The sequence below is a fragment of the Labeo rohita genome, chromosome 4, assembly GCF_022985175.1.
Source record: "Labeo rohita strain BAU-BD-2019 chromosome 4, IGBB_LRoh.1.0, whole genome shotgun sequence".
Classification (NCBI taxonomy): domain Eukaryota; kingdom Metazoa; phylum Chordata; class Actinopteri; order Cypriniformes; family Cyprinidae; genus Labeo; species Labeo rohita.
This window is the reverse complement of record NC_066872.1, coordinates 39,271,121-39,296,847: the sequence shown is the minus strand read 5'-3', so window position 1 is coordinate 39,296,847 and position 25,727 is coordinate 39,271,121. Positions and strand designations below refer to the sequence as shown.

Here is a 25,727-nt window from a genome sequence, read left to right as displayed (position 1 = left end):
GGTTTTCCCTGAGAGGGGTTTTATTGGGGTTATCATGTTGTGCACCAAACTAGAGGCATTTTCTGTCAAGTCAAATTTGCGAAGCTTCACATGAGATGTTTTCAGTCCTTACGCGTCCATTTATGCTTTGTTTCTCTTTCTGTTTGTGTAGGAGGTAGTGAGGGTCAAGGCCGGATTCTCCAGCGTTTCCCAGAGAAGGACTGGGAAGATAACCCCTTTCCTCAAGGCCTTGAGCTTGTAAGCCCCATCACAAACAAACACAGAGGATATCCCAGTATTCACAGATTTATCCAACTAAATGGAATGATCCTGGCAATGTTTTTGTAGACATATTTTTAATTTCATGGCGTCTCTTTCAGTTCTGTCAGCCCAGCGGATGGCAGCTGGTTCCAGAGAGAAAACCTCCGTCGTTTTTTGTGGCGGTTCTCACAGACATCAACTCGGAGCGCCATTACTGCGCTTGCTTCACCTTCTGGGAGTCCGTGGAGAATCCGCAGGTTTGTGCCGAGCACGTGCAGAAATTACGTAACGGTGCTGATGGGTGGGGTAATTTTTATTTTTTTTTGTGTAGATTGGACATCTGATGTTTAAGTGATTTGAAGAGCAGTAATTGTAGGTGTAGTTGGAGGGTGTTTTATTTATGTCTGTTCAGCTACAGAAAGGAGAGCCCAGTGAGGCCGATGAAGATGATAGTCCAGACGTGCTCCAGCCCGCTCAACTATACGCTCCTAAAAGCCTGGTCCTCGTGTCCCGTCTGGACCACACAGAGGTCTTTAGGGTAAGAGACACACACGACGTTGTACGTGACAGAAACTGAAACAAGTCAAGGCACAATAGTAATGTTTTCATTATTTTAGGCTATTTTCTGGCCACCCCAATAAAGAAACTCAATTTTTCTAAATAAAAATGAAAACATGTTTTTTACAAAACTAATAATACAATTATATTATCTTACTGACCCCGAACACACCGAAAAAATGATTTTATTTATACGGGGGAAAAAGCTATAATATATAAGAGATAATAAAAGTTGCATTACATAATAAATAACAATAAGCAAACATAATAAACGAAAGTACTAAATATTAATAAAATAAATTGTAATTAAAAATAAATAAATAAAAAAATTACTATTACTATTTGAAACACACTTTTGCAGTTATGTAGTTTATTTTATTTAATTATTATTTTTTTATTTTATTTTTGTTCTTTATTTTATTTAGTTTTAATTTTATTTTGTATTTTAATTTATTTTTCATTTTTAATTTATTTTATTTTATTTTATTTTATTTTGTATTTTATTTTATTTTATATTTATTTATTTTATTATTTTATTTTATTTATTTTGTATGTTATTTTTTTATTTTATATTTTATTTAAGTTTTAAAAAACCTTACTCGTGTTAGCCAGTTACTTTGGTAACATTAAAATCAGATTTTTATTATTTTATTTTATTTTATATTTTATTTTAATTTTTATTTAATTGCTTAGTCTTTAGTTTATTAGATTTTTATTTCATTTTTATTTTTATTTTATTTTACATTTTATTTTATTTTTCATTTTTTGTTTGATTTTATTATTTTTTTGTTTTTATTTTATTTTATTTTATAACACCCGTCCATGCAACTATGTAACTCTTATCATTTTTTCAAAACCTTACCTGTGTTAGCCAGTTACTTTGGTAACATTAGAATCCACATATTTTTATTATTTTATGTTTTATTTTGTTATTTATTTATTTTTTTTATTTTATTTTTTTAGTCTTTATTTTATTTTTATTTAATTTTGCATTTGATTTTTTATTTTATTTTTAATTTTTTAGTTTAATTTTATTATTTTTTGTTTTTATTTTATTTTATTTATTTATTATTTTATTTTATTTTGTATTTTATTTAATTTATAACACCTGCCCATAAGAGTAACTCTTAATTTTGTCAAAACCTCACCTGTGTTAGCCAGTTACCTTGCTGACATTAAAATTGTGATCTATAACAGAAAACTAAATTTTCATAAGTTCTCAAAAATGCTAAAACACCTTCAAGATTTAGTGTTTTACACATATTCCAGTCATGTTGAGCCTGGAAATGCAGGTTCAGATCCAGCCTGTGGTTTGTCCTGATGCCAATTCTCTGTCATTTCCTGATTTCCCTATATTTAAACTCAATCTTACGTCTGTTTATTTTGCAGAACTGCTTGAGTCTCATCTACACTGTTCATGTAGATGGCCTCACTGTTCCTATGGAAACTGTGATCGGAAACCTTCTCACCTGCATCATTCCTATTGCTGGAGGCTCTCAGGTGAGGATTTTGCACAGTCTACAATGTTTTAATCAAAAAACAATGTGTACATGTGTTGTTTTCTTGACTTCTCTTGAACACAGTCCTTCATTACCTCTGGTTAAATGAGTGTTTTTCTCTGAAGGGACTATTATCAGAGATTAAAGACACATTTGTAAATGATGCTGTAATCCCATGCATCATGGGTAATGTGGAAGGTCTGCACTGTTATGGAAGACACACATGCTCTAGTGTTAATCTGTCTCAGTTTGATGGAAACTTGGTCAACCTGAATAATATGTACCACGTACAACATTTAACATATATAAAGATGATCCTATATTAATAATGATGTTTTACTAATTTTATTAATGAGTAATGAAATAATTAATTTTTTTTTTGTGAAACACTTATAATGAAGACAAATGGGGGTTTGAGGTCTCAAACAGTGTTTATTGATATGATGTTGTAGCTTTTATTCATATTTTTTATTTATTTTAATTTTTATATTTTCTGTTATTTTAATTTTAGTTAAAGTTTTAGCAATTTTGTATTTTTTTTATTTTGATATTTTCCATATTTAAATTTTAAAGTTTTAATTTTGTTCTATTCTTACATTAAAAAGTTACACATTTAAAAAATATAATTTTTATATTTCCCATATTATTTGAATTTTAGTTAGTTTTAGTAATTTTGTTTCATTCTTAAATTAAAAAATGTTTTTTTTTTTTTTATTTCTTTTACATTTTTAAAAATTAAGTTTTAGTAATTTTGTATATGCTTAAATGAAAAAGTGTTAAAACAAAAAAATAATAATTACTGCTAAAAGTAATAACTAAAGAATTAGCTGGAAATTGCATTTATACAAATTTAATTCTACAAAGTTATATATAATAATAAATTATGACTATAAATAATAATAGCATTGGCTGGAAACTGTGCATATTATTTAAATTTTATTTAAAGTTTTAGTAATTTTTGTTGTATGCTTAAAAAATGTAAAAAAATATATATATTTTCCATATAATTTTAATTTTAGTTGAAGTTGTAGTAATTTTGTTGTATGCTGAAATTTAAAAAATGTTAAAAATGTTAAAAAAAATTATTTTTATATTTTCCATATTATTGTAAGTTTAAAGTTAAAATTTTGTTGTATACTTAAATGTAAAAAAATTAATATATTTTTTAATATGCTTAAATTAAAAAGTGTTAACATTTTAAAAATTAAAAATTACTAACAAAGATGATAACCATTGCGTTAGCTGGAAATTGTGGATTTATATTGTAAATCCATATTTGAAACACACTGTATAAATGTTAACAATTTTAAACATATAAAATAATGACTAAAAATAATAACATTAGCTGGAATTGTGCATATTATTTTTGTTTTATTTAAAGTTGTAGTAATTTTGTTGTATCATTTTTATTTTATTTTATTTTTATTATTTTTGGAATTTACATGTTGCTATTTATTTTTTCAGTTTTAGTTATCAAGTTAAACTAAACGAAAGTGAGAACTAAATGAGTCCTCTAAAGTCTTATGATTCATTTCATGCAATGTTGGAGCTAAATTTAGTATTAATAAGTATTTATTCTCTGAAAATCATTGTTTTTTGGAGCTTGACTGTAAAATCCCCATTCACTTTCATTATATAAAAAAAGTGTTCAGTTTCTCTTTCTGAGTTCCCCGAAATCAAGCCATGTGTTGTGAGTAAAATGACAGTTTCATTTTTGTGTGAACCGTGGCTTTAGGTATGATTAATACCTGTATAACATGCTCACATGTTCTCATATTCTCAAGTTGACGTGCAGTTTTTGTGTTACAACCAAGTGATTCCTTCCCCTGAAGTGTAAACTGACTCCCTTGTGTTCCAGATAAATGATCCCCCTCTTTGTAGTTTAACTGACTGTCTACTGGGTTGTTTTCAGGTAACATTTACCTCCGAGCAGCTTCAACCAATCAACCCATTTGTGATTCTGCCTGACAATCAATCACTCAATCAATCAATCAATTAATCAGTCTGTGCTTTGCATTTTTCAGTTATTTGAAATCATTGCTGCTCATACGAATCAACAGGCCTTGTTTCTTTCTGATTCTTTGGCTTCAATCAGTTGCAGCTGAAATGCATCAATTCGATTTTATTTTGGTGGCAGTTTCTTTCATCTGCTTATTGATTATTTTATGGGACAGAGCTGAGATAAACACTTAAGCACCTCGTCACACACACACACGTGCTTACACACAGAGGCTTATGGGGCCGGTGTTTGTGTCCTGGGCCTGGTTGGCGTGGACTGAACATATGGGCTGGGACAGTGGCAGATGGCGTCTGAGCACACTGCAGCGTGTATGAATGACAGCCTTAGAGCACGCAAAACAACACACTACATGTTCAGTGCCGTGTCTTGATTGTTTTGCTTGTCTTTTGTGCGTTGGAAGTGGAGTGTGTTGTGTATAATATCATATTAATGCTTTCACTTTGGAAAGTAGGTCGATTGTGACCTTTCAAATGATGATGCATTGTTCTGACTCAGTTTCTGGTGGAATGAGCCATGTTTTAGGCCATTTTAAAATGCAGATGCATTTTTGGTCATTAATAATAAATGGGAATATATATATAAGTATGTAAATATTATATAAAATAGGAATTCCCTCAAAATAAATTCAAATAAATTAAATACATAATATATATATATATATATATATATATATATATATATGTGTGTGTATGTGTATATATATAAATGACTGACTATATACAAATATTTGAATGCATTTTAATTAATAAAGATAAATAAACATAATATTAATAATATCAAACATCACTGCAAGACTTGGAAAAAAGTGACTTTTTTATTTGTATTTATATTCATATTTATATTTAATATTTAAATATTATTAGTTTAAAACACTTTATTTTTTATTTTGTTTTATTGTTTTATTTTATTTTGCTGTATTTTAGTTAATAAAAATCAATTTAAAATACAAAAAAAAAAAAGAAAATTAATATATATAAAAACATTATCTCATGATCTACTTGTGATAATTTATGCCAAATTGTGGTTTGGCGGAAAAACATTACTTTTATAGCTATGTAAAAATATCAAACATCATTGCAAGACTTGGCAAAAATGGACATATTTATATTTTATGTTTTATATTTTTATATTTGATCTTTGGTCTAAAATTGGTTTTAAAATCATTTGGTTTTATTAGCTCTAATCATGATTCATTTTATTTGATTTGATTTGATTTGATTTTTGTATTCATTATTATTATTATTATTATTATTATTATCATTAGCCCTAATCACCATTCATTACCCACAATAATTTGGTCTTTAAAAAATGGTTTTAAAATACTTAATATGTTTTTATTATTTTATTTTATTTTATTTATTTATTGTTTTGTTTTAGTTGTCTGTATTTTAGTTAATAAAAATAAATAAAAATATATTACAAATAAATACTTTAATTATCTAAAAATTGTTAATCTATGTAAACATTATTTAATATATAAAAAAATACTGTTTCTGTATTTTAGTTATTGATTTAAAGATTTATCTCATTATCTACTTGCAATAACTGGAAAAAAGTAATTTATATTTATATTTATATTAGCCCTAATCACCATTGTTACTCACAATAATTTAGTCTTTAAAATTGGTTTTAAAATACTTTTTATTTTATTTTATTAAATCTTCATTGAAAAGTTTTTCGTTCCCTTAAATATGTAGATTCCCTGTTAGGGTGTAAAATATCAAACGTGCCTGGATTTAATAAAAGCCTCAGCCAATTCAATGACAGCATTGTGATAGAAACAAGGCGTTTGGCACGTATCTGTATGTTGGGAAGCCAGTGGAATTGATGAGTCAGGTGTGACTTGGTCAAAAACCTGTGTGTGCGTAAGGGGAAGATTTTTCTTTTCTTTTTTTCTGGAGCAGTGCTGAGAAACCCCGAAGTCTTCAATATTTTGGACTTCCTGGAGGGTGTATTTTACTGTCCCTGACCCCTGACGGTAATGCCAAGTAAAAAAGCGTCTGTTTATTTTCCCAATCGCAAGATAGTCCATATCAATACGGCCGTACTGTTATGCAAGTCAAAATTTCCCAGGCCTCACTTTCTGTTTCAGGAAGGGTTTTTTACCTGTTAATATGCCAACCGTACTTTCATAATTCTCTGACCCTTGCCCTCACAGCTGTTTTATCATCACAACTTTGTGTTTTGCATCTTGTCATGTATTTCCTTGTTTGCGTTTTGCTATCTCTTTCTTTTTTATATATTATAATGTCTCTAAATTTTGGTGTGTCTAATGGTTTGTGTTTTGTGTTGCTGTGTGTGCTAATCTAGCCGGGCCAGGACGACAGAGAGGAGAGCTCGGTACGCCCTGTTTGATTTCGTTCAGCTCTTTCTCTCACTGTCAATCCTGCTCTCCCCTTCGTTTTGCTCCACACACTCAACGTCAGGGGAATCAATTAGATCATACAAACTATGATCAAAATTGATCCAGTATGTGACTAACCCTTGTTTACTCACCGATTGGGTCAAAACTAAAGTATGAATTTGTTTTCTAGCATCACTCCTCTGGTTGTTGAAGGCATGCGCTAGTTTTCTGCACTAGCTTACGATCAAGGCTGTGGAGGCCTGGAAACACAATACTAACATGTACAGTTTTAAGTAGAGCATTAGGTCTGTGTTTCCCAGAAGCATCGTAAAGAGCGTCGATGCTAATGGCATTTAAGCTTCTGCGGGTAATGTAGACTTACAGTGCTTTTGGGAAATGCAGAACAGGATGGTAAACTAATGAGGCTGATTAATTTAATGGATTTTTTGTCTCCTTTAGGTATTTTTTGTTTTGTTTTAACAGCGGTACATTAAGGAAAAAGAGCCATTTGAAATAAATAAATAAATAAATAAATGTTATTTTATTTTATATATATATTTAAAATATATATAAAATATATATATAAAATAGGAGTAACATTTTTAACTAATATATGTTTTATTTGTACGTTATAGATTTTAAAGAAAAATAAACATTAAAATAAACATACATTTAAACATAACATTAAAATAAACATAAACAAATACAAACAAACATAAATAAACAAACACAAAAATAAACAAAGTATAATTCAAGGTATATAAATATTATTTTACGATGGTAAACTAATGAGGCTGATTAATTTAATGGATTTTTTTGGTCATTTTTAGGTATTTTTGTTTTGTTTTAACAGGTGTACAAAAATTAGCCTTTTGAAATAAATACATAAATACATAAATGCATTTTATTTAAAAAAATGGTCAAATATATACATATATAAAATAGGTACAATGTTTGTTAATATTTTATTTGTTATTTGTACATTTTATACATTTTAAAAACAAAATAAAATTTTTGAATATAAAATATAATTTAACATATGTATGAAATATAACTTAGATTGTTAGATTAGATAAATTAGATTGTTTTTCTGTATTTTAGTAAGTTTTCATAATGTAAATTTTTATTTATATTCTAAAAAGTAAAAAATAAATATGTTATATTATATTATATTAAATGTTATTGCAAAAAATATTTTTTTCAGTTAGTAATTTAGTTTCTTAGTTTTTAAATTTTGTTCTTCATTCTGACTTCCTGACACACCATAAAGAGGGATAAAAATGCACAATGCATGGCATTTTTATATTCCCTTAAAATTCCCGTATTTGGAAGGGAATTTCAAGTGCACAATGGTTACGGTAATCTTAATCGTCATGAATGCATGATTGCGAATGACGCTTCTGTGCAGCTCCATACGTTATCGCTTTGGATTGGGCCTATCATGAGGTTTCATTTTATGAGGGTGTATAACTTGCACGCGCTCTAATGCAAGGCTGTTAAGCGCTTGTGTGCTGTGGCTGTTTGAAGTGATGACATCACACCCCTCAGTCATTTTACAGCCACCTCTTGACTTCCTGTTCTGAAGCGACTCTTACTCTAAAAGGACTGGTTTCTTGACACTTACTGACCGCACCTCCGCCTAAATTAGCGGTCCTAAAATGGGCATAAACAGCAGTATGTGTTGGGTTGCCTGGAAGATGCTGGACTAATTATAACTGCATAACATGAATGCTGATTGATGTTTGAATGTCTGTCATTGTGTTTAATTATAACCGTACCTTATATTTATAATGCAAACCATTGTATTATTCACCTAATACTCCTGAAAATTAATATATTGGGATTCTGAGACCTGAATATTTTCAACTTTTCATCTGTAACTGTCACAAAAAAGCATTGAATGTACTTGTTTAAAACAGGAAATATCTGAAAATGCCCCATATATGGTAAATGGCTTTGCAATCCTTTTTTTCTTCTGAATAACCTCCTGTCCACACATTTAATTTTTTCCCCATAATGCATTGGTGCAGGTGTTAGAAGGATGTTTGAAGGTGTGAGAACTCATTTTCTCTCTATTCTCGCTCTTCTTTCCGTCTCTACAGAGGACCATAACGCTCGGCGCGGGCGACAGGCAGGTTATCCAGACGCCCATTAACGACTCGCTGCCTGTGAGCGGCTGCAGCGTGGCCCAGCTTTTCAGACAGCTTGGTAAGGCTTAGGTGCTAAACAGCAAATCAGCTTCGTTAAAACGGCAGCAGTCGGTGTCAAGTGTCAGATGTGGTCGGTGTAATCTCCACCTTGTGTTGTTAAATAAATAACAGAGGAAGTGGGGCTGATATTTTTAGACTCAGCTGACCTCTCTTTCTCTCTCGGTCTCTTTGCAGGAATCGTGAATGTTCTCTGTCTGTTTTGTGCTGCTCTGACGGAGCACAAGATCTTGTTCCTGTCTAGTAGCTACCAGCGTCTGACGGACGCATGCAGAGCTTTGCTGGCCATCATGTTCCCGCTCAAGTACAGGTGAAGAGGGATCATAAACTTGCCACCCAATTTGATTGCTTGTATTTACTCCCATAGATGGTTTAAAAAGACAATTAAATTAATTTAATGTAAATAAAAGATGAAATGTACATTTCCGGTTGAATTTATTATAATTAATATTAATTAGCAATTAAAACAATGTTGTTAATATCAGCAAGTTGTTGTTTTGTTATAAAAATCATATAATTGTTATTATTATTATTATTATTACTATTATTATCAACAACAACAAAGAAAAAGATTATTATTGTTATTTTATTCTTATTATTTTTAAATGTTAATAATATTATTACCCGTTGTAATAATTATTAGTAGTGTCATTATTATAAAGTGAGTTATTTTTATTATGATAATAATTATTATTAATTATATTGTCTGTTAGTACTATTGTTTTTTTTATTATTATTACTACCACTAATAATAATAATTATATTATCATTTATTATTATAAAATAATTATTTTATTATCATTGTTGTAATAATAACAACAGCAAAGTAATATTCCTTATTATAAAATAATAATTATTGCTACTATTATTATTAATAGTAGTAATAACAACAACAACAACAACAACAGAGGAAAAAAGTTTATTATTGTTATTTTATTGTTATTATGTTTCTTATTATTATTAACAATTATAATAATAATTATTAGTAGTATCATTTATTATTATTAAATTAACTTATTGTTATTATTATTATTATTAATGATAAAATAATTATAAATTATATTGATTACTTTTTCATTTTGCTACTAGTGCTACTACTATAATAATATCAGTTATTATTATAAAAATTATTTAATTTGCCATTGTTTCTGCAATAATAATATACTGTAATATAATGTACTGTTACTCTAATAACTTGTTACTGTAATAAGTTGTCTTATATTAATAATAATAATAAGTATTATTAATAACAGCAAAATAAATTATTGTTAATATGCTGTTATTATTTTATAATTTATTATTATAAAATTAGTTATTATTATTATTATTATTATTATTATTAATAATAATAATTAAAATGTATTGTTTGTTATTAATTATTATTTTTCATTATTATTACTACTACTACTACTACTAACTTATCAGTTATTATAAAAATAATTATTTTATTTGCAATTGTTACTTTAATGTTGTTTTTTATTATAAAAGTATTTATTATTTTTTTATTTGTTATTCATATTAGTATTGTTATTATAAATGAGTCATTAATATTATTAATGATAACAATAATTATTGTTATTGATATTGATTCATTTATTTTTTCATTGTTATTATTACTACTACTACTAATAACGATTGTTATAATATATTATCATTTGTTATTAAAAAAATCATAATTTTATTTTCCATTGTTACTGTAATAATAATAATTATTATTGTTTTGGTTTATTGCTTCCTACTTTTAAAATAAAAATAAAAAAATGCAAAAGCTTTAGAATAAAATATATATATATATATATATATATATATATATATATATATATATACCAATTAAAAACAGCAACAAGACTTATTAATTTTTTTTTTATTTTTTTTTTTGAGAGATGAACCTTTTCTGTTTTTCTTTTCAGTTTGTTGTCCCTATTCCTCCTTATATTTAATCATCATCTCAACCTCCACCATGTCTTTATTTCCCCTCTCTCTAGTTTTACATATGTTCCCATCTTACCGGGAAAGCTGCTGGAGGTGCTCAGCACTCCGACGCCCTTCATCATAGGAGTCAACTCACACTTCCGCTCGGAGACCCAGGAGCTGGTGAGATGTCTTTTTTTATGCTGGAGAACATAAAGCAGCACACATCAGGACATTTAGACTTTCTAGATAAGGTTTGATCAGATATCTGACATATGGTGCAAGACCGAACAAGTGTAACCAAATACAGCGTTCCATGCAATGCACAACATGGGATCAGATGCAACTATACATTTTCTTTATCTCTGTGCATATCAACTAGTTTCTGTCCTTTTTAAAACTGAATAAGTCTGTTAATATTTTTAAGCATCAGATCTCCAACCCCCTTTTTTAAAAGGTTTATTTAACATAAACGCTCACTTATCATGGATTTATATCAAAAGTCATGTGATAGAGTTGCATTTTACCAGATTTTCTTTCAATTTCTGCCTTTTAGTCGTTAAAACCTTTCAGTGGGAAACTCCTGACCCATTTTTCTCATATTGATCTTGTTGAACAAATATCACCTGTTGTTCTTTGTACTGCCAAATGCTGTAATATTAGGCATTTACTCTAAAAATTACACTTACTAGACGGGTGTCTTGTTTAGCTTAGTTTAGAAAAGGTTGAGCATCCTTGGACATCCCTAATTAGTACCAAATTTTTTATGTTTATTATTTCTTAAATGATATGCTTTTATTTATTTAATTATTTAAAATAAATGTATTTTAAAAAATCTGTAATATCAACTAATAATTGATGTGTGTGCATCCCTAATTAGTACCAACATTTTTGTTTATTATTTCTTAAGCAATAAGTTTTTATTTATATAATTATTTATCTAAAATAAATTTATTAAAAAATCTTTAATATTGACTAATAATTGTGTGCATCCCTAATTAGTACTAACATTTTTGTTTATTATTTCTTAAATAATACATTATTTATTTATTTAAAATATAATGTTTTTAAAAAAAATCTTTAAAATTGACTAATAATTACAATGTGTGCATCCCTAATTAATACCAATTTTTTTTATTAATGTGCATCCCTAATTAATACCAATTTTTTTTTTTATTATTTCTTAAATAATACGTTCTTATTTCTTTATTTAAAATAATTACAAAAAAAATTAATATTGACTAATAATTAAAATGTGTGCATCCCTAATTAGTACCAAAATTTTTGTTTATTATTTTTTAAATACTTTCTTATTTATTTATTTAAAATAAATTTATTTTAAAAAATATTTAATATTGACTAATAAAGTGTGTGCATCCCTAATTAGTACAAAAAAATTGTTTATTATTTCTTAAATAATATGTTCTTATTTATTTATTTAAAATAAATGTATTTTTAAAAATCTTTAATATTAACTAATAATTGATGTGTATGTCCCTAATTACCAGATTTTTTGTTTATTTCTTAAATACGTTCGTGTTTACTTATTTATTTAAAATAAATTTGTTAAAAAATATTTAATATTGACTAATAATTTATATGTGTACATCCCTAATTAGCACCGGCTTTTTTGTTTATTTCTTAAATAATACGTTCTTATTTATTTAATTATTTATTTAAAATACATTTATTTAAAAAAAATCTTTAATATTGACTAATAATTGATATTTGTGCATCCCTAGTACCAGATTTTTGTTTATTATTTCCTGATCCATTTTTCAAATATTGATCTTGTTGAACAAATATCACCTGTTGTTCTTTGTACTGTCAAATGCTGTAATATTAGGCATTTACTACTACTTACAAATTACACCTACTTAGTTTACAAGAAAAGGTTGAGCATCCTTTAACATGTACACTTCGTTTAGACCCAAAGTTTTTTTTTGTCAGAAAAGGTTGAATCAGGTCTGATGTGCACCAGAGTTAACCAGTTTGGTCTTGTCTTAAAGAGTGCTTCAGTTTCCTGTTTTTGAAATACGAGTTGATGTTATGCATATTTCTGCATCTGCCCATATAGAACAATACGTTCAGTGTGGGTCTGTGTGTACATTCATGTTCCTGTGTTATATTCACAGCTTGACGTGATCATTGCAGACCTGGACGGAGGGACGGTCACCATCCCGGAGTGTGTCCACATATCCCTGCTGCCTGAGCCGCTTCTTCATTACACGCAGACCGTCATCTCCATGGTATCGGACCCGTTTTACCCATTATTTGGATGTTTGCCAGTCTTGGGTTGAGTAATCACTGGCATGGCTGAAAATGTCATGGTTGGCATAAAGTTTTTAAAGATAATTTGACGAACCGTAGCACAGACCGAGGAAGTGTTGCAGGTTTAATGGATGGATTGGGGCTATATAAACACATGATATAAATATTTATTGTAATGAGGTTTTGTGCCAGCGGTAATTAAATGGTTCTCGGCACACATTACTCAGCCACGCGTACTTCCTTGTTTAAATTACGCTCACTGTATTGCGAGTAAGATTATAGTGCTGATAGCGATTTTACTGGCAGCTTTATAGTGGCTTTAAGTCGTTGTAATTATAGCACAGTATTCTATAAAAAACTTCTTCTTGAGAATCCATAAACGTTTGACAACTAATTTCTCAAAGTAATGATACTTAAAGGCATTTTATCCTTGGGATCTCAGTTTAGAAACATGTGAATGCTTACATGTTGTCCTAAATGGACATAACATTAGTTTTTGCATAGAGATGCAAACTGGTTATCCACTTTTTTTTTTTTTTGTTAAATTCTAATTTTTTTTTTTATTATACCAAAATGTTTTCCCCTAAAATTCTCTCAAAAAAAAAAAAAAAAAAAACAAAGAAAGAAAGAAAAACCCAAAATAAATAAATAACAAAACAAAACAAACAAACAAAAAACTTTAATATCGACTAAAAAACTGATATGGCAGTAATATATTAATATACCAGGTTTGTATATGTTTGTTTATAATTTTTTAATACATTTCTATTTATTTATTTAGTAATTTACTGATTCTGCTAAATAATCTTTTTTAAAATATTGACTAATAATTTATGTGTGCATCCCTAATTAGTACCATTTTTTCATGTGTATTATTTTTTAAATTATACATTCTTTTTATTTATAATTTCTAATTCTGCTGAAGTTAAAAAATCTCTAATATTGACTAATAATTGTGTGCATCCCTAATTAGTGCCAGATTTTTATCTTTATTATTTCTTAAATCTTATTTATTGATTTATTAAAAATAAATTTATTTTAAAAACTCTCTAATATTGACTAATAATTGATGTGTGTATCCCTAATTAATACAATTTTTTGTTTATTATTTCCGAAATCATACATTCTTATTTATTAAAATTAATTTATTTTAAAAAACCTCTGATATTGATATTTATTTTTAAATCATGTTCTTTATTTATTTATTTATTTAGAATAAATGTATTTAAGAAAAAAACTTATATTGACTAATAATTGATACAGATATGTGTTCACCCTAATTAGTACCAAATTTTTATGCTTATTATTTCTTAAATTGTAAAGTCTTTATTTATTTAAAATGTTTATTTAAAAAATCTCTAATATTGACTAATAATTGATATGTGGATCCCTAATTAGTGCCAGATTTTTGTTTTTATTATTTCTTAAATCATACAATCGTATTTATTTAAAATATTTATTTAAAAAATCTCTAAAATTGACTAATAATTGATATGTGCTTAAATCATACAATCTAATTAGTTAAAAAATCAAAATTGACTTTTGATATGTTTATTATTAATTCTTTGTTTATTAATCTTTACGTTCTTATTTATTTATTTATAATATCAGCTCAACTAAAAAAAAAAAAATCTCTAATACTGACTAATAATTAATATATGTGTATCTGTAGTTTGTGCCAGATGTTTATTATTTCTTAAATCTTATTTTATTTATTTATTTATTAATTTATAATATCTACTAAACTATATATAATAACCAATAAATGAAAAAATTGGTACCATTTTTTTAAATATATATCAGCTGATATACAATTCAATTGTTCCATTTTTCTCTTCATTTTTCTGTTTAGCACGTTTTTCCGTAAAGATTTGACGAACAATAAGCAAACTTCCTCATAAATTTACAGTATGATGTGTGAGTCACTTTCACGCATTGATCTTTTCTGAAAGGAAGTTATCGTTCTTTTCAGGAAAATGACAGTGAATAGGCTTTTCCGTTTTGTGCTCATACCTAAAAGTGTCCGGTTGTCCGTCTGTGTTTGTTTAGATTAGCTCTAAATTGGCACAGAAAGGTCCATGTGTGTGGCATTCACATTTCCCCCCCTGGAAACAAGCCCAAAGTCCCACAGACACTCCGCTGTCTCTCTAAACTGAACGTCTGTGGCGCCAAGGCAGACAGACCGTCCCGGCAGAAGTGGCAGAGGTTGCATATGCATGTTTGAGCGAGCAGGGCTCACATAACCGCATCCCCTCAGGGAAAGAGATGACAATCATGGCTGAGAAAAGAGATGGCCATGCCTCAGTAATAAACCCATTTCGTCTGTTTAATTGCCTGGAAAACGTGGGCTTTCTTCGTTTTCCTTTTCCTGACCCTCAGTGCTCTGTATCCAAAGGTTAAAGATGCTTCCGATAATTGTGTAGGCAGCTATATCCAGTGCCTAATCCTGTACCTTTTCAATTAGCTAAGTGAGTTTTGTTATTAGCTTCAGCTCCGGACGGCAGCTTTCTGTAATTACAGAAGCGCTCGTGTGCACAGACGAGCCACATGCATGTGGGAATTGGAGACTGAGTCACAGTAATTTACACACATTTTTCTGTTGCCACTGAAAGTTATATATATACAGTTATATTGAGTTGGATTTTGGGACAGCTGGATTTTACTTTGGGCTCTGCAGATGTCAAAGATATAGTGAAACCAAACCACTGACGAAACAACAATGGTTTTGTGGCTTGACAGAAACTCAGATTAACAAGACAGATATGTGATTTTTTGCTTTGTCATGTCATGAACACAATGAACATTGTGTTTTAAACTGCTGTGGCTCACATTAAACTAATTTATGACTTGAGGCTTAAAATGGGGGCATTGTTAGTTGGGGTGTAAAAATGTGATGCACCAATAAATTCAGTGCCTTCATTACAGAATTAAATAACAGACTATAAAATGTGTTGGAATTGTAATAATAGCATAAAAATGACTTGTGTTCATATTGTATTCGATGTATGACAATCCACCACATTTAGGGAGTGTTGTTATTGTTAACCAAAGGAAGTTAAACTCGAACTGTTACATTTTTGTTCATTCAGATAAAGCTAAAATAAATATTGGATGGAAAAAAAAAACAAAAACCTAACTTATTTATTAAAAAGTTGCTGAAATAAGAAAAAAATGAAAGCTAAAAAATAAATAAAAATAATAAAAGTCAGTATAGAAAAACTGATAAAAAGCTGAAAGCTCATAACCAAATTGCTAAAATTTTCTTTTGCATGTTGCCTTGGCTGCTGAAGTTGTTGAAAAAAAGAATTAAATTAAATTAAATTAAATTAATAAACAAAACTAATATGCCTTGGCTGCTAAAGTTGCTGAAATAAGAATAAATTAAAGCTAAAAAAAACAATAACATCCTAATAAAAAGTGTATAACATAATAGCTAAAATAAAAAAAAAAAAATTAAAAAATGATTTAAAATAAAATAATTTAATAATAAAAAATTGACATGTTTCCTTGGCTGCTAAAGTGGTTGAAATGAGAATAAATTAAAGCTTAAAAACAACAACAAAAAATATAAATGAATAAAACCCTAATAAAAGTGTCAAAGCTCCTAACCGAATTGCTAAAATTTAGTTTTGCATGTTGCCTTGGCTGCTAAAGTTGTTGAAATAAGAATTGAATTAAATTAAATTAAATTAAATTAATAAATAAAACTAACTTGCCTCGGCTGCTAAAGTTGCTGAGATAAGAATAAATTAAAGCTAAAAAAAAAAAAAAACTAATAAAAATATCAAAGCACATAACAAAATTGCTAGAATTTTAAAATGTAAAATCTTAGATATGCTGCTAAAGATTCTGAAGTAAGAATAAATTAAAGGGAAAGCTGAAATAAAAAAAAACTCAAAGCACGTAACAAAAATTTTAATATTTAACATATTTAATTGTTCCATTTTTCTCTTCATTTTCCCCTTCAGCACACTTTTTAATTAGGCTTTGACAAATAAACAATAAGCAAGCTTCCTTCTAAATTTACAGTATGATGTGTGAGTCACGTTCATGTGTTGATCTTCTCTGAAAGGAAGTTATTCTTCTTTTCAGGAAAATGAGAGTGAATAAGGTTTTCCCCTGAATGTATTTTTTTTAAATCTTAGACATGTTGCCTTGACTGCGAAAGTTGATGAAATAAGAATAAACTCAAGCTAAAAAAAAAAAATAAAAAAACAAATAAAAAATTGCTACAAATTAAGTCAAATTGAAAACTGTAAATATAAGCTCATTTAAAGTACTATACAACTACAACTACATAAATAATGCTAAAATATCACTGATGACTAATCTACTTCAAACTCAAATAAAACATTTAGCTTTTGTTCCTTCTGCATGTTTTGTAAAATAATTATGACTTGCATATTGGAAATGAATAATGACCAAAGTTCATTTCACGTGTTGAATCATTTAGCAAAGAAACAACGTCTGCAAATATTTGCATGTTACTAGGTGCATTGTTTACATGGGTTTTTTTTCCTGTAAAAGAAAATTTGTCAGCGTCTGTGTCACTTCTTATCAGTGACTAGATATATATTGCAGGCAATCAAAATAATTTTAATATGTATGTGTGTGTTTTATTTTTTATTTTTTTTGTGTGTGATTAAAGGTTCTTGATCCGGAGCTGGAAGTGGCTGATCATGCTTTCCCCCCTCCTTCCATTCAACCATCCACGCTTAAGATTCAGGTAAGATTTGTATGAATTTCTTTTGAATCTATAAATACACTTTTCCTCCTTCCTTGAATAATCGTCAGCATCTAGAAATGCAAATGTTTTTTATTGACGCTGAAAGTGGACGTGACACTGCAGAAAGTAATTGATTTACGACGCTGTCATTGTTTTGTGCACACTCCAGGATAAGGAGATCCGCGCCGTCTTCCTGTGGCTGTTTGCGCACCTTTTTCAGGGCTATCGATGGTGTCTGCATATAATTCGCATCCACCCTGAACCCGTCATACGCTTCCATAAGGTACAAAAGAGCCTTAAAATTCAATTTCAGATGCAAATGCTAATACAAAATCATAAACGGAGCTATAAAGCTTGTTGTTTTTCTCCAGGCTGCATTTTTAGGGCAGAGAGCACTAGCTGAGGATGACTTCCTGATGAAGGTGTTGGACGGCATGGCGTTCGCTGGGTTTGTTTCCGAGCGAGGGCCTCCGTACCGAGCCACAGACCTGTTTGATGATGTAAGCCACATAGGAAATTGAGAAGGATGTCTTGTTTTGGTGTTTTTTACATTTTCTGATCCTTTCTCTCTTATTTCCTTTCACTGTAGCTCATAGCCAATCAGGTGGAGCGCATACGACAGGAGACGGGAGATCCTCAGAAAGTGATGAAGCATGTTAAGGAGCTGGCGGAGCAGCTTTTTAAAAATGTATGTTTTTAATTCATGCGCTGTTTGTTGAGTCAGCTTAAAATAGTTTGTTTCCCTGCTGCCTTTTAAGTTCAGTCGACTCAAATAAGTTTAGTCAACTTGAAATGTTAAGTTGTACTAAATGACAACTTAGATATTTGTGTTTGTTAAACTTAAAAGCAAAGTAACCCCGCTGCCTTAACATTTTAAGTTGAATCAACTCAAGTATCTAAGATGTCACTTAGTACAACTTAACATTTCAAGTTGAATAAGCATTTTGAGTTGACTGAACTTAAGTAACAAATTATTTTAAGTTGACTCAACAAATAGTTTTTTTTTTTACAGTGTGTGTCTTATTTGTGGTGTCACAAAACATTTCCACGTCAAAATTGAGGCAAAAAAGGTGCATTTAAAGGATTAGTTTACTTCCAGAATGAACATTTCCTGATAATTTACTCACCCCCATGTCATCCGAGATGTTCATGTCTTTCTTTTTTTAGCCGAAACGAAATAAGGTTGTCTTAAGGTCTCCATATAGTGAACTTCAATGGGAGAGAATGGGTTGAAGGTCCAAATTGCAGTTTCAGTGCAGCTTCAAAGGGCTCTACACGATCCCAGCTGAGGATTAAGGGTCGTATCTAGCAAAACAAGCTGTCATTTTCTAAAAGAAAATACAAATTTATATACTTTTTAACCACAAATGCTCATCTTGCACTAGCTTCATCTGTGTACTTCGAAATCGTCCGACATTGTTGTTTTAAATTTTTTTTGTAAGGGTGTTTGACTTTCTTTGCACGTTCACTTTGTAAACACTATGCCTATGTCACGTGTGACCTTTCCAACGTATGTAGTGCATGAGGTCAAGCTAGTGGAAGACTAGCATTTGTGGTTAAAAAGTATATACTTTTTGTTTTTTTAAAAAAAATGATTGAGCGTTTCACTAGGTAAGACCCTTATTCCTCTGCTGGGAACGTGTAGAGCCCTTTGAAGCTGCATTTAAACTGCATTTTTTTTTATTGGGAACCGCAGTATAGATATCAGTATTTATTGTTGTCCCAACTCTGAACCTGAATGGCTTTCTTTCTTCTTTGAAACAACAACAACAACGAAAAATACTTTGGAGAATTGCGGTAACCAATCTGTTTCAGTTCCCATTGACTTCTATTTTATTTGACCAAAAAAATACAATAGACGTCAATTGGAACTGAAACCAACCAATCAGCATTCTTTAGAATATTTACTTCTATATTCTGGAAAAGAAGAAAGTAATACGGGTTTGGAATGACATGAGTGTGAGTAAAAAACAATCATTTAATAGTTTATTGTAACACATATATATCCAACTAAATCCATCTGACGTCTTTCTTTAAAAAATGCATTTTTATCAGGCTCAGATGCATAGGTTTCTGTGGAAGTACCGGTACTTCTGATTGGGCTGCGGCTGGTATTTTAGCGAGTTTGAAGAAAAAGTATTTGATGGACGTATAATATGTGTCGAGAGCATTCACTCAGTATCATTATCTCATTTTTGACCGAGATGGCTTTTAGCTGGTTTTGCATCTGAACTCTTCATATATATATGAATATATATGTGACCATGGACCGCAAAACTAGTCATAAGGGTCAGTTTTTATCATCTAAAAAGCATTGATGTATGGTTTGTTAGGATAGGACCATATTTGGCCAAGATACAACTATTTGAATATCTGGAATCTGAGGGTGCAAAAACATCAAAATATTAAGAAAATCACCTTTAAAGTTGGCCAGATGAAGCACTTACTAATGCATATTACTAATCAAAAATTAAGTTTTGATATATTTACAGTAGGAATTTTACCAAAAATCAATAATTTTGGCCTATACAATGTATTTTTGGCTATTGCTACAAATATACCCCAGCGACTTAAGACTGGTTTTGTGGTCCAGGGTCGTGAAATATTATTGTAAGTTAAAATAACTGTTTTCTATTTTAATATGCTTTAAAGTGTAATTTATTCCTATGATGCAAAGCTGAATTTTCAGCATCGTTACTCCAGTCTTCAGTGTCACATGATCCTTCAGAAATCACTAATATGGTGATTTATTATCAGTGTTATAAACAGTTGTGCTGCTTAATATTTTTTTGGGACTTGTGATACTTTTCAGGATTATTTGACGAATAAGTTAAAAAGAACAGGGTTTATTCAAATATATACACTACTACTCAAAAGTTTGGAGTTTTTAAGAAATTAATACTTTTATTTACCAAGGATGTTGTCAAATTGATAAAATTTGATAGTAAAGACTTTTCTATTTTGAATAAATTCTGTTCTTTTTAACTTTTTATTCATCAAAGAATCGAAGTAAAAAGTATCACAAGTTCCAAAAACATAAGCAGCACAATAGTTTCGACACTGATAATAAATAAATGCAACCCTGGACCACAAAACCAGTCTAAAGTAGTACGGGTGTATTTGTAGCAATAGCCAAAAATACACTGTGTGGGTCGAAATGATCTATTTTTCTTTTATGCCAAAAATTGTTAGATGTATTAAGTAAAGATCATGTTCCATGAAGATATTTTGTACATTTCCAACTGTAAATATATCAAAATTTAATTTTTGATTAGTAATATGCATTGCTTAGAACTTCATGTGAAAACTTTAAAGGTGATTTTCTCAACATTTTGATTTTTTTGCACCCTCAGATTCCAGATTTTCAAATAGTTCTCTCAACCAAATATGATCTTATCCTAACAAACCATAGATCAGTGGAAAGCTTATTTATTATGACTGGTTTTGTGGTGCAGGGTCACATATCAGAATGGTTTCTGAAGCATCATGTGACACTGAATACTGGAGTAATGATGCTAAAAATTCAGCGCTGCATCACAGAAATAAATTATATTTCACAGTACATTAAAACAGCAAACGAGTATTAGAAACTGCAATAATATTTCACAATACTACAATTTTTTCTGTATTTTTGATCAAATAAATACAGCCTTAAAAGAGCATAAGAGACTCCATTAAATTATATTATAGTGTCATATTACAAGAAAACATATGAGAGTATTTATGCATCCTCAGTTGTGTCTCAAACACAAATTTCTTTTTTTCCCCACAGGAAAACCCATACCCCGCAGTAACCATGCACAGAGTTCAGAGAACAGCTGAAAGCGCACAGCTCCGACTCCCCCAGACCTCTTTCCCTCAGCTGGACGAGGTTTCCGTGCAGCTCTTTATAGACCACGCGACGGCAAAACTCAAAACCGCCCCGCCTGTGGTCAAGGCCGAACTGAAGAGCATGGTCCCGAGCGGACCTCCGCTGGGTAAGATCGCACCTCTTGTGTAGAAAACATCACCATATTTAAATGAACATTTGTGCTGATCTTCATAATCATCATTTTGACTTCTCTCTGGCTTCTAGGTGACATAGTGGACAGGAACGGGAATGTTCTGGCCAACAGCGCACGGAGGTTAGAGGTGGTCAGAAACTGCATCACGTACATTTTTGACAACAAGATGCTGGAAGCCAAGAAGGTACAAGCCTTTTATGTTTGTCATTCTTTCCTGTTAAACATACCCCCAATTTTATGACTATAGCATTTATGATCTTTGTGTTGTCTGCAGTTAATGCCGGCAGTGTTGCGGGCGCTGAAAGGTCGGGCGGCGCGCGTTTGTCTGACCCAGGAGCTCAATCTGCACGTGCTGCAGAACAGGGCCGTTCTAGACGACCAACAGTTCGACTACGTCGTCCGCATGATGAACTGCACGCTGCAGGTAAAACACAACAATGTTTTTATTCAAGGAATCTTATGCAATGTTTATAGGTGTTTCTCGGATTGTGGTGTTGCAATAAGGAAGCGGGAAATATGATGTTTTGGTTTAGTTTATAATCTTTGTTGATTTGTTATCATCATTTACCTTCATAAATAATGTTTTGATGTCTTTGTATAAAATACGCTGCTATTTTTATCTTCAGGATTGCTCGCATATGGATGAGCATGGAATTGCTGCTGCTCTGCTGCCATTGGTCACCGCCTTCTGTCGGGTGAGTATTTGTATAACAATATTTCATTTTCTAGAAAGGCAGCATTTCTAAGATGAATAGGGCATTAGTAAGAGACATGTACGTTTATTTAGGTGTTCAGAAGGTAGCCATATAGTAAGTGGGATAATGTACCCATCTTATTTTGTGGTAATGACTGACTAACTGGACATATTTTACTGATTTTGAGAATTGCAGTAATGAGTGATGAATGCATGTCTGTACTGGATGAAAGTTGGACTTCTCACTGTTTTTGTGTTACAGAAATTGGGTGGAGGCATCACACAGTTTGCTTACAGCTGTGTTCAGGAACACATGGTGTGGACCAACATGCAGTTCTGGGAGGCCATGTTTTACAGCGATGTTCAGAAACACATCCGGGCCCTGTACCTGGAGATTGACGAGGATGGAGACGCATCCAGCCCTGTATGTTTTTTGTTTTATTTTATTTTATTTTATTTTATTTTATTTGCGGATTTATTAATTTAACTCTATTTTGTTTTATTTTGTATTTTTTTTTTATTTTATTCCGTTTTATTTTATTATTGTGTTTTTATTTGCTTATTAATTTATTTTACTTTTTTTGTATTTTATTTTATTTTATTATTGTATTTTTAATTTAATGTAATTACATTTTTATTTATTTGCTCATTTATTTAATTTTCTTTTCTTTTATTTTATTGTATTTTTTCTTTTATTATTTTATTTCATTTATTTGCTTATGTATTTATTTTATTTTATTTTTTGTATTTTTTTTAACTTAATGTAATTTTATTTTATTTTATTTTACTTTATTTATTTACTTTTTTGTATTTATTTAATTCAGTTTTATCTTAATTAATTAATTAATTTAATTTAATTTAATTTTAATCATTTATTTTATTTCATTTTACTTTACGTATTTGATTTTATTATTTTATTTATTTGGTTATTTGTTTTTTTTTAAAAAACTGTACACTGCCATTCAAAGGTTTAGTAAGATTTATTCAGCAAGGATGCATTAAATTGATCAAAAGTAACGTTGAAGACATTTTTGCAAAAGATTCATATTTCACATGTTTTTAGAAATGTTTCTAGAGGAGCAAATCAGCTTTGCATCACAGAAATAAATTACATTATACAATATATTAAAATAGAAAACGGAAGTTTTAAATTGTAATAATATTTCACAATTTTATTGTTTTCACTGTATTTTATTTAATATAAATGTATCTTTTTTGAGCATAAGAGACTTCATTCTAAAGCATCTTATCTGCCCCAAACTTCTGAACATTTTTTTTTTTTTTTTTTTTTTTTTTTTAATGCTATCCCTTAAGTTTGACCTTTGACCTCTGTTTCTTTCAGGACGGAGAGGGTGTTGGTGGTCAAAAGCTGAGCGCATTGGAGTTAGCGTCTGAGCAAAACCGTTTGTGGCCCACGCTGAGCAAAGAACAGCAGCAGGAGCGCGTTCAGAAGGAAGAGAGCACGGTTTTCAGTCAGGCCATCCACTATGCCAACCGCATGAGTTACCTGTTGCTGCCGCTCGACACCAGCAAGAACCGCCTGCTCCGCAACACCGGCCTGGGAGACGTGGAGAGCGTCAGCAACAGCTACGTCACTAACAGGTGTGTGCTGCTGTGTGTGGGCACAAAAACACATGGTTTTAAAATAATAAAATAAAAGGAAATAAAAGGTAAAAAATAAAATTAAGTAACTTGAGTAAATAAATATACCTTTTATTTTAGGACAAACTAATCATTTTAGGATGAAGATATTTTTTTATTAAATTAAGGTGAAAAAAAATTATAATAAAAAAATATATATTATTAAAAGAGCCAAGTCAAACATTGAATGAGATGAGGGTAATTAAATGAAGATAAAATAAAATTAAATAAAAATAAAACACTGTAAAAAAAATAAAAGATGAAACATTAAATTAAATCAAATACATGTCAAATTTAATTAAGGTGAACAAAAAATATATTATTTTAAATCAAGAAGTCAAACATGGAATACTGTAAAAAAAAAAAAAATAAAGATAAAAAAAAAAAAAAAAAAAAATACTGTAAAAAATAAAAGGTGAAAAATAAAATTAAATACAAGTCAAAAAATAAAATGAATTAAAATAAAAGGTAAACAAATACAATGAAAAAATAAAAGAGCATGAGTAAATATAACTTTCATTTTAGGGTGAACTAATTTTAGGTTGAAGATATTTTATTTAATTAAGGTGAACAAAAAATAAAATAAAGTACAATAAAAGGTGAAAAATAAAATTAAATTAAATATAGGTAAAAAATAAAGTGAATTAATAAAAGGTGAAAAATAAAATAATAAAAGAGTAAATAAATATAACTTTTATTTTAGGGTGAACTAATAGTTTTAGGGTAAGGATATTTTTAATTTATTTGTTTATGGTGAACAAAAAATAAATGCTTTTAAAAATAATTAAATGATTAAAAGACACAAAGTCAAACATATCTGGAATGAGGGTAAGTAAATGATAAAATAAAATAAAAATAAATAAAATAAGGTGAAAAATAAAATAATATGAAAGGTAAAAAAAAATCAAATCAAATCAAAAAAATAAACTAAGGTGAAAAATAATATAAAAAATAAAAGGTGAAAAATAAAACAATAAAGTACAATAAAAATTGAAATGAGAAGTAAAATAAAGAAATATAAATACAATGTAAAAATATTGACCGCTAATTAATTTGTTTTGTTCGTCCAGTATTGCGGGCAGCATGGCAGAAAGCTACGACACAGAGAGCGGCTTTGAGGATGCTGAGAGCTCGGATGTTGCGAACTCGGTCGTTCGGTTCATCAACCGCTTTGTTGACAAAGTGTGCAACGAGAGCGGCGTGACCAATGAACACCTGAAGGCTCTTCACACAATGATACCAGGTAAATGAGCTATGACCTGACAGTGAAGCCATCAGAATGTGTCTGAATAGCACCACATTTGTCTTCTATGCTATTCTGTCTCTTTCAGACATCGTTCAGATGCACATCGAGACATTGGACGCGGTTCACAGGGAGAGCAAACGACTGCCGCCCATCCAAAAGGTAACCAACTCATTGTTTTATGTTCCGCTGGGCAGGAAATGCAGTGTAGAAAACCAGGCAGATCCCCTCACATCCCACTTCAGCCTCTCCACCCATGAGTCAGAGTGCCACGGCAGGTACGTTTGCGTGAGCGTGCCGCCTCAGTGACCGTGGCCTGAGTGATGCATGCTGGTCTTCTTGGCCTGCTGTTGTGAGCACACTTTGGTC

General features: G+C 29.9%; 1 protein-coding gene across 11 annotated transcripts in view; it reads left to right on the top strand.

Annotated features, from left to right (window-relative positions):
* Nucleotides 1–25,727, top strand: part of sbf1 (SET binding factor 1) — a 70,305-nt gene that overhangs the window by 24,501 nt on the left and 20,077 nt on the right. For 5 of the 11 annotated variants that reach the window (XM_051107211.1, XM_051107206.1, XM_051107201.1 and 2 more), the window contains exons 2-23: nucleotides 152–237; nucleotides 360–497; nucleotides 653–778; nucleotides 2,188–2,298; nucleotides 4,156–4,209; nucleotides 6,628–6,657; nucleotides 8,764–8,869; nucleotides 9,046–9,178; nucleotides 10,854–10,962; nucleotides 12,915–13,028; nucleotides 17,699–17,776; nucleotides 17,946–18,059; nucleotides 18,148–18,276; nucleotides 18,366–18,464; nucleotides 21,549–21,753; nucleotides 21,852–21,964; nucleotides 22,055–22,204; nucleotides 22,407–22,475; nucleotides 22,737–22,898; nucleotides 23,817–24,076; nucleotides 25,186–25,358; nucleotides 25,447–25,520. In XM_051107211.1, coding sequence (XP_050963168.1) covers nucleotides 152–237; nucleotides 360–497; nucleotides 653–778; nucleotides 2,188–2,298; nucleotides 4,156–4,209; nucleotides 6,628–6,657; nucleotides 8,764–8,869; nucleotides 9,046–9,178; nucleotides 10,854–10,962; nucleotides 12,915–13,028; nucleotides 17,699–17,776; nucleotides 17,946–18,059; nucleotides 18,148–18,276; nucleotides 18,366–18,464; nucleotides 21,549–21,753; nucleotides 21,852–21,964; nucleotides 22,055–22,204; nucleotides 22,407–22,475; nucleotides 22,737–22,898; nucleotides 23,817–24,076; nucleotides 25,186–25,358; nucleotides 25,447–25,520 — 2,633 coding nt within the window. The remainder of the gene's footprint in view (nucleotides 1–151; nucleotides 238–359; nucleotides 498–652; nucleotides 779–2,187; nucleotides 2,299–4,155; nucleotides 4,210–6,627; nucleotides 6,658–8,763; nucleotides 8,870–9,045; nucleotides 9,179–10,853; nucleotides 10,963–12,914; nucleotides 13,029–17,698; nucleotides 17,777–17,945; nucleotides 18,060–18,147; nucleotides 18,277–18,365; nucleotides 18,465–21,548; nucleotides 21,754–21,851; nucleotides 21,965–22,054; nucleotides 22,205–22,406; nucleotides 22,476–22,736; nucleotides 22,899–23,816; nucleotides 24,077–25,185; nucleotides 25,359–25,446; nucleotides 25,521–25,727) is intronic. The other 6 variants (XM_051107210.1, XM_051107205.1, XM_051107200.1 and 3 more) reach the window with 5 other exon arrangements.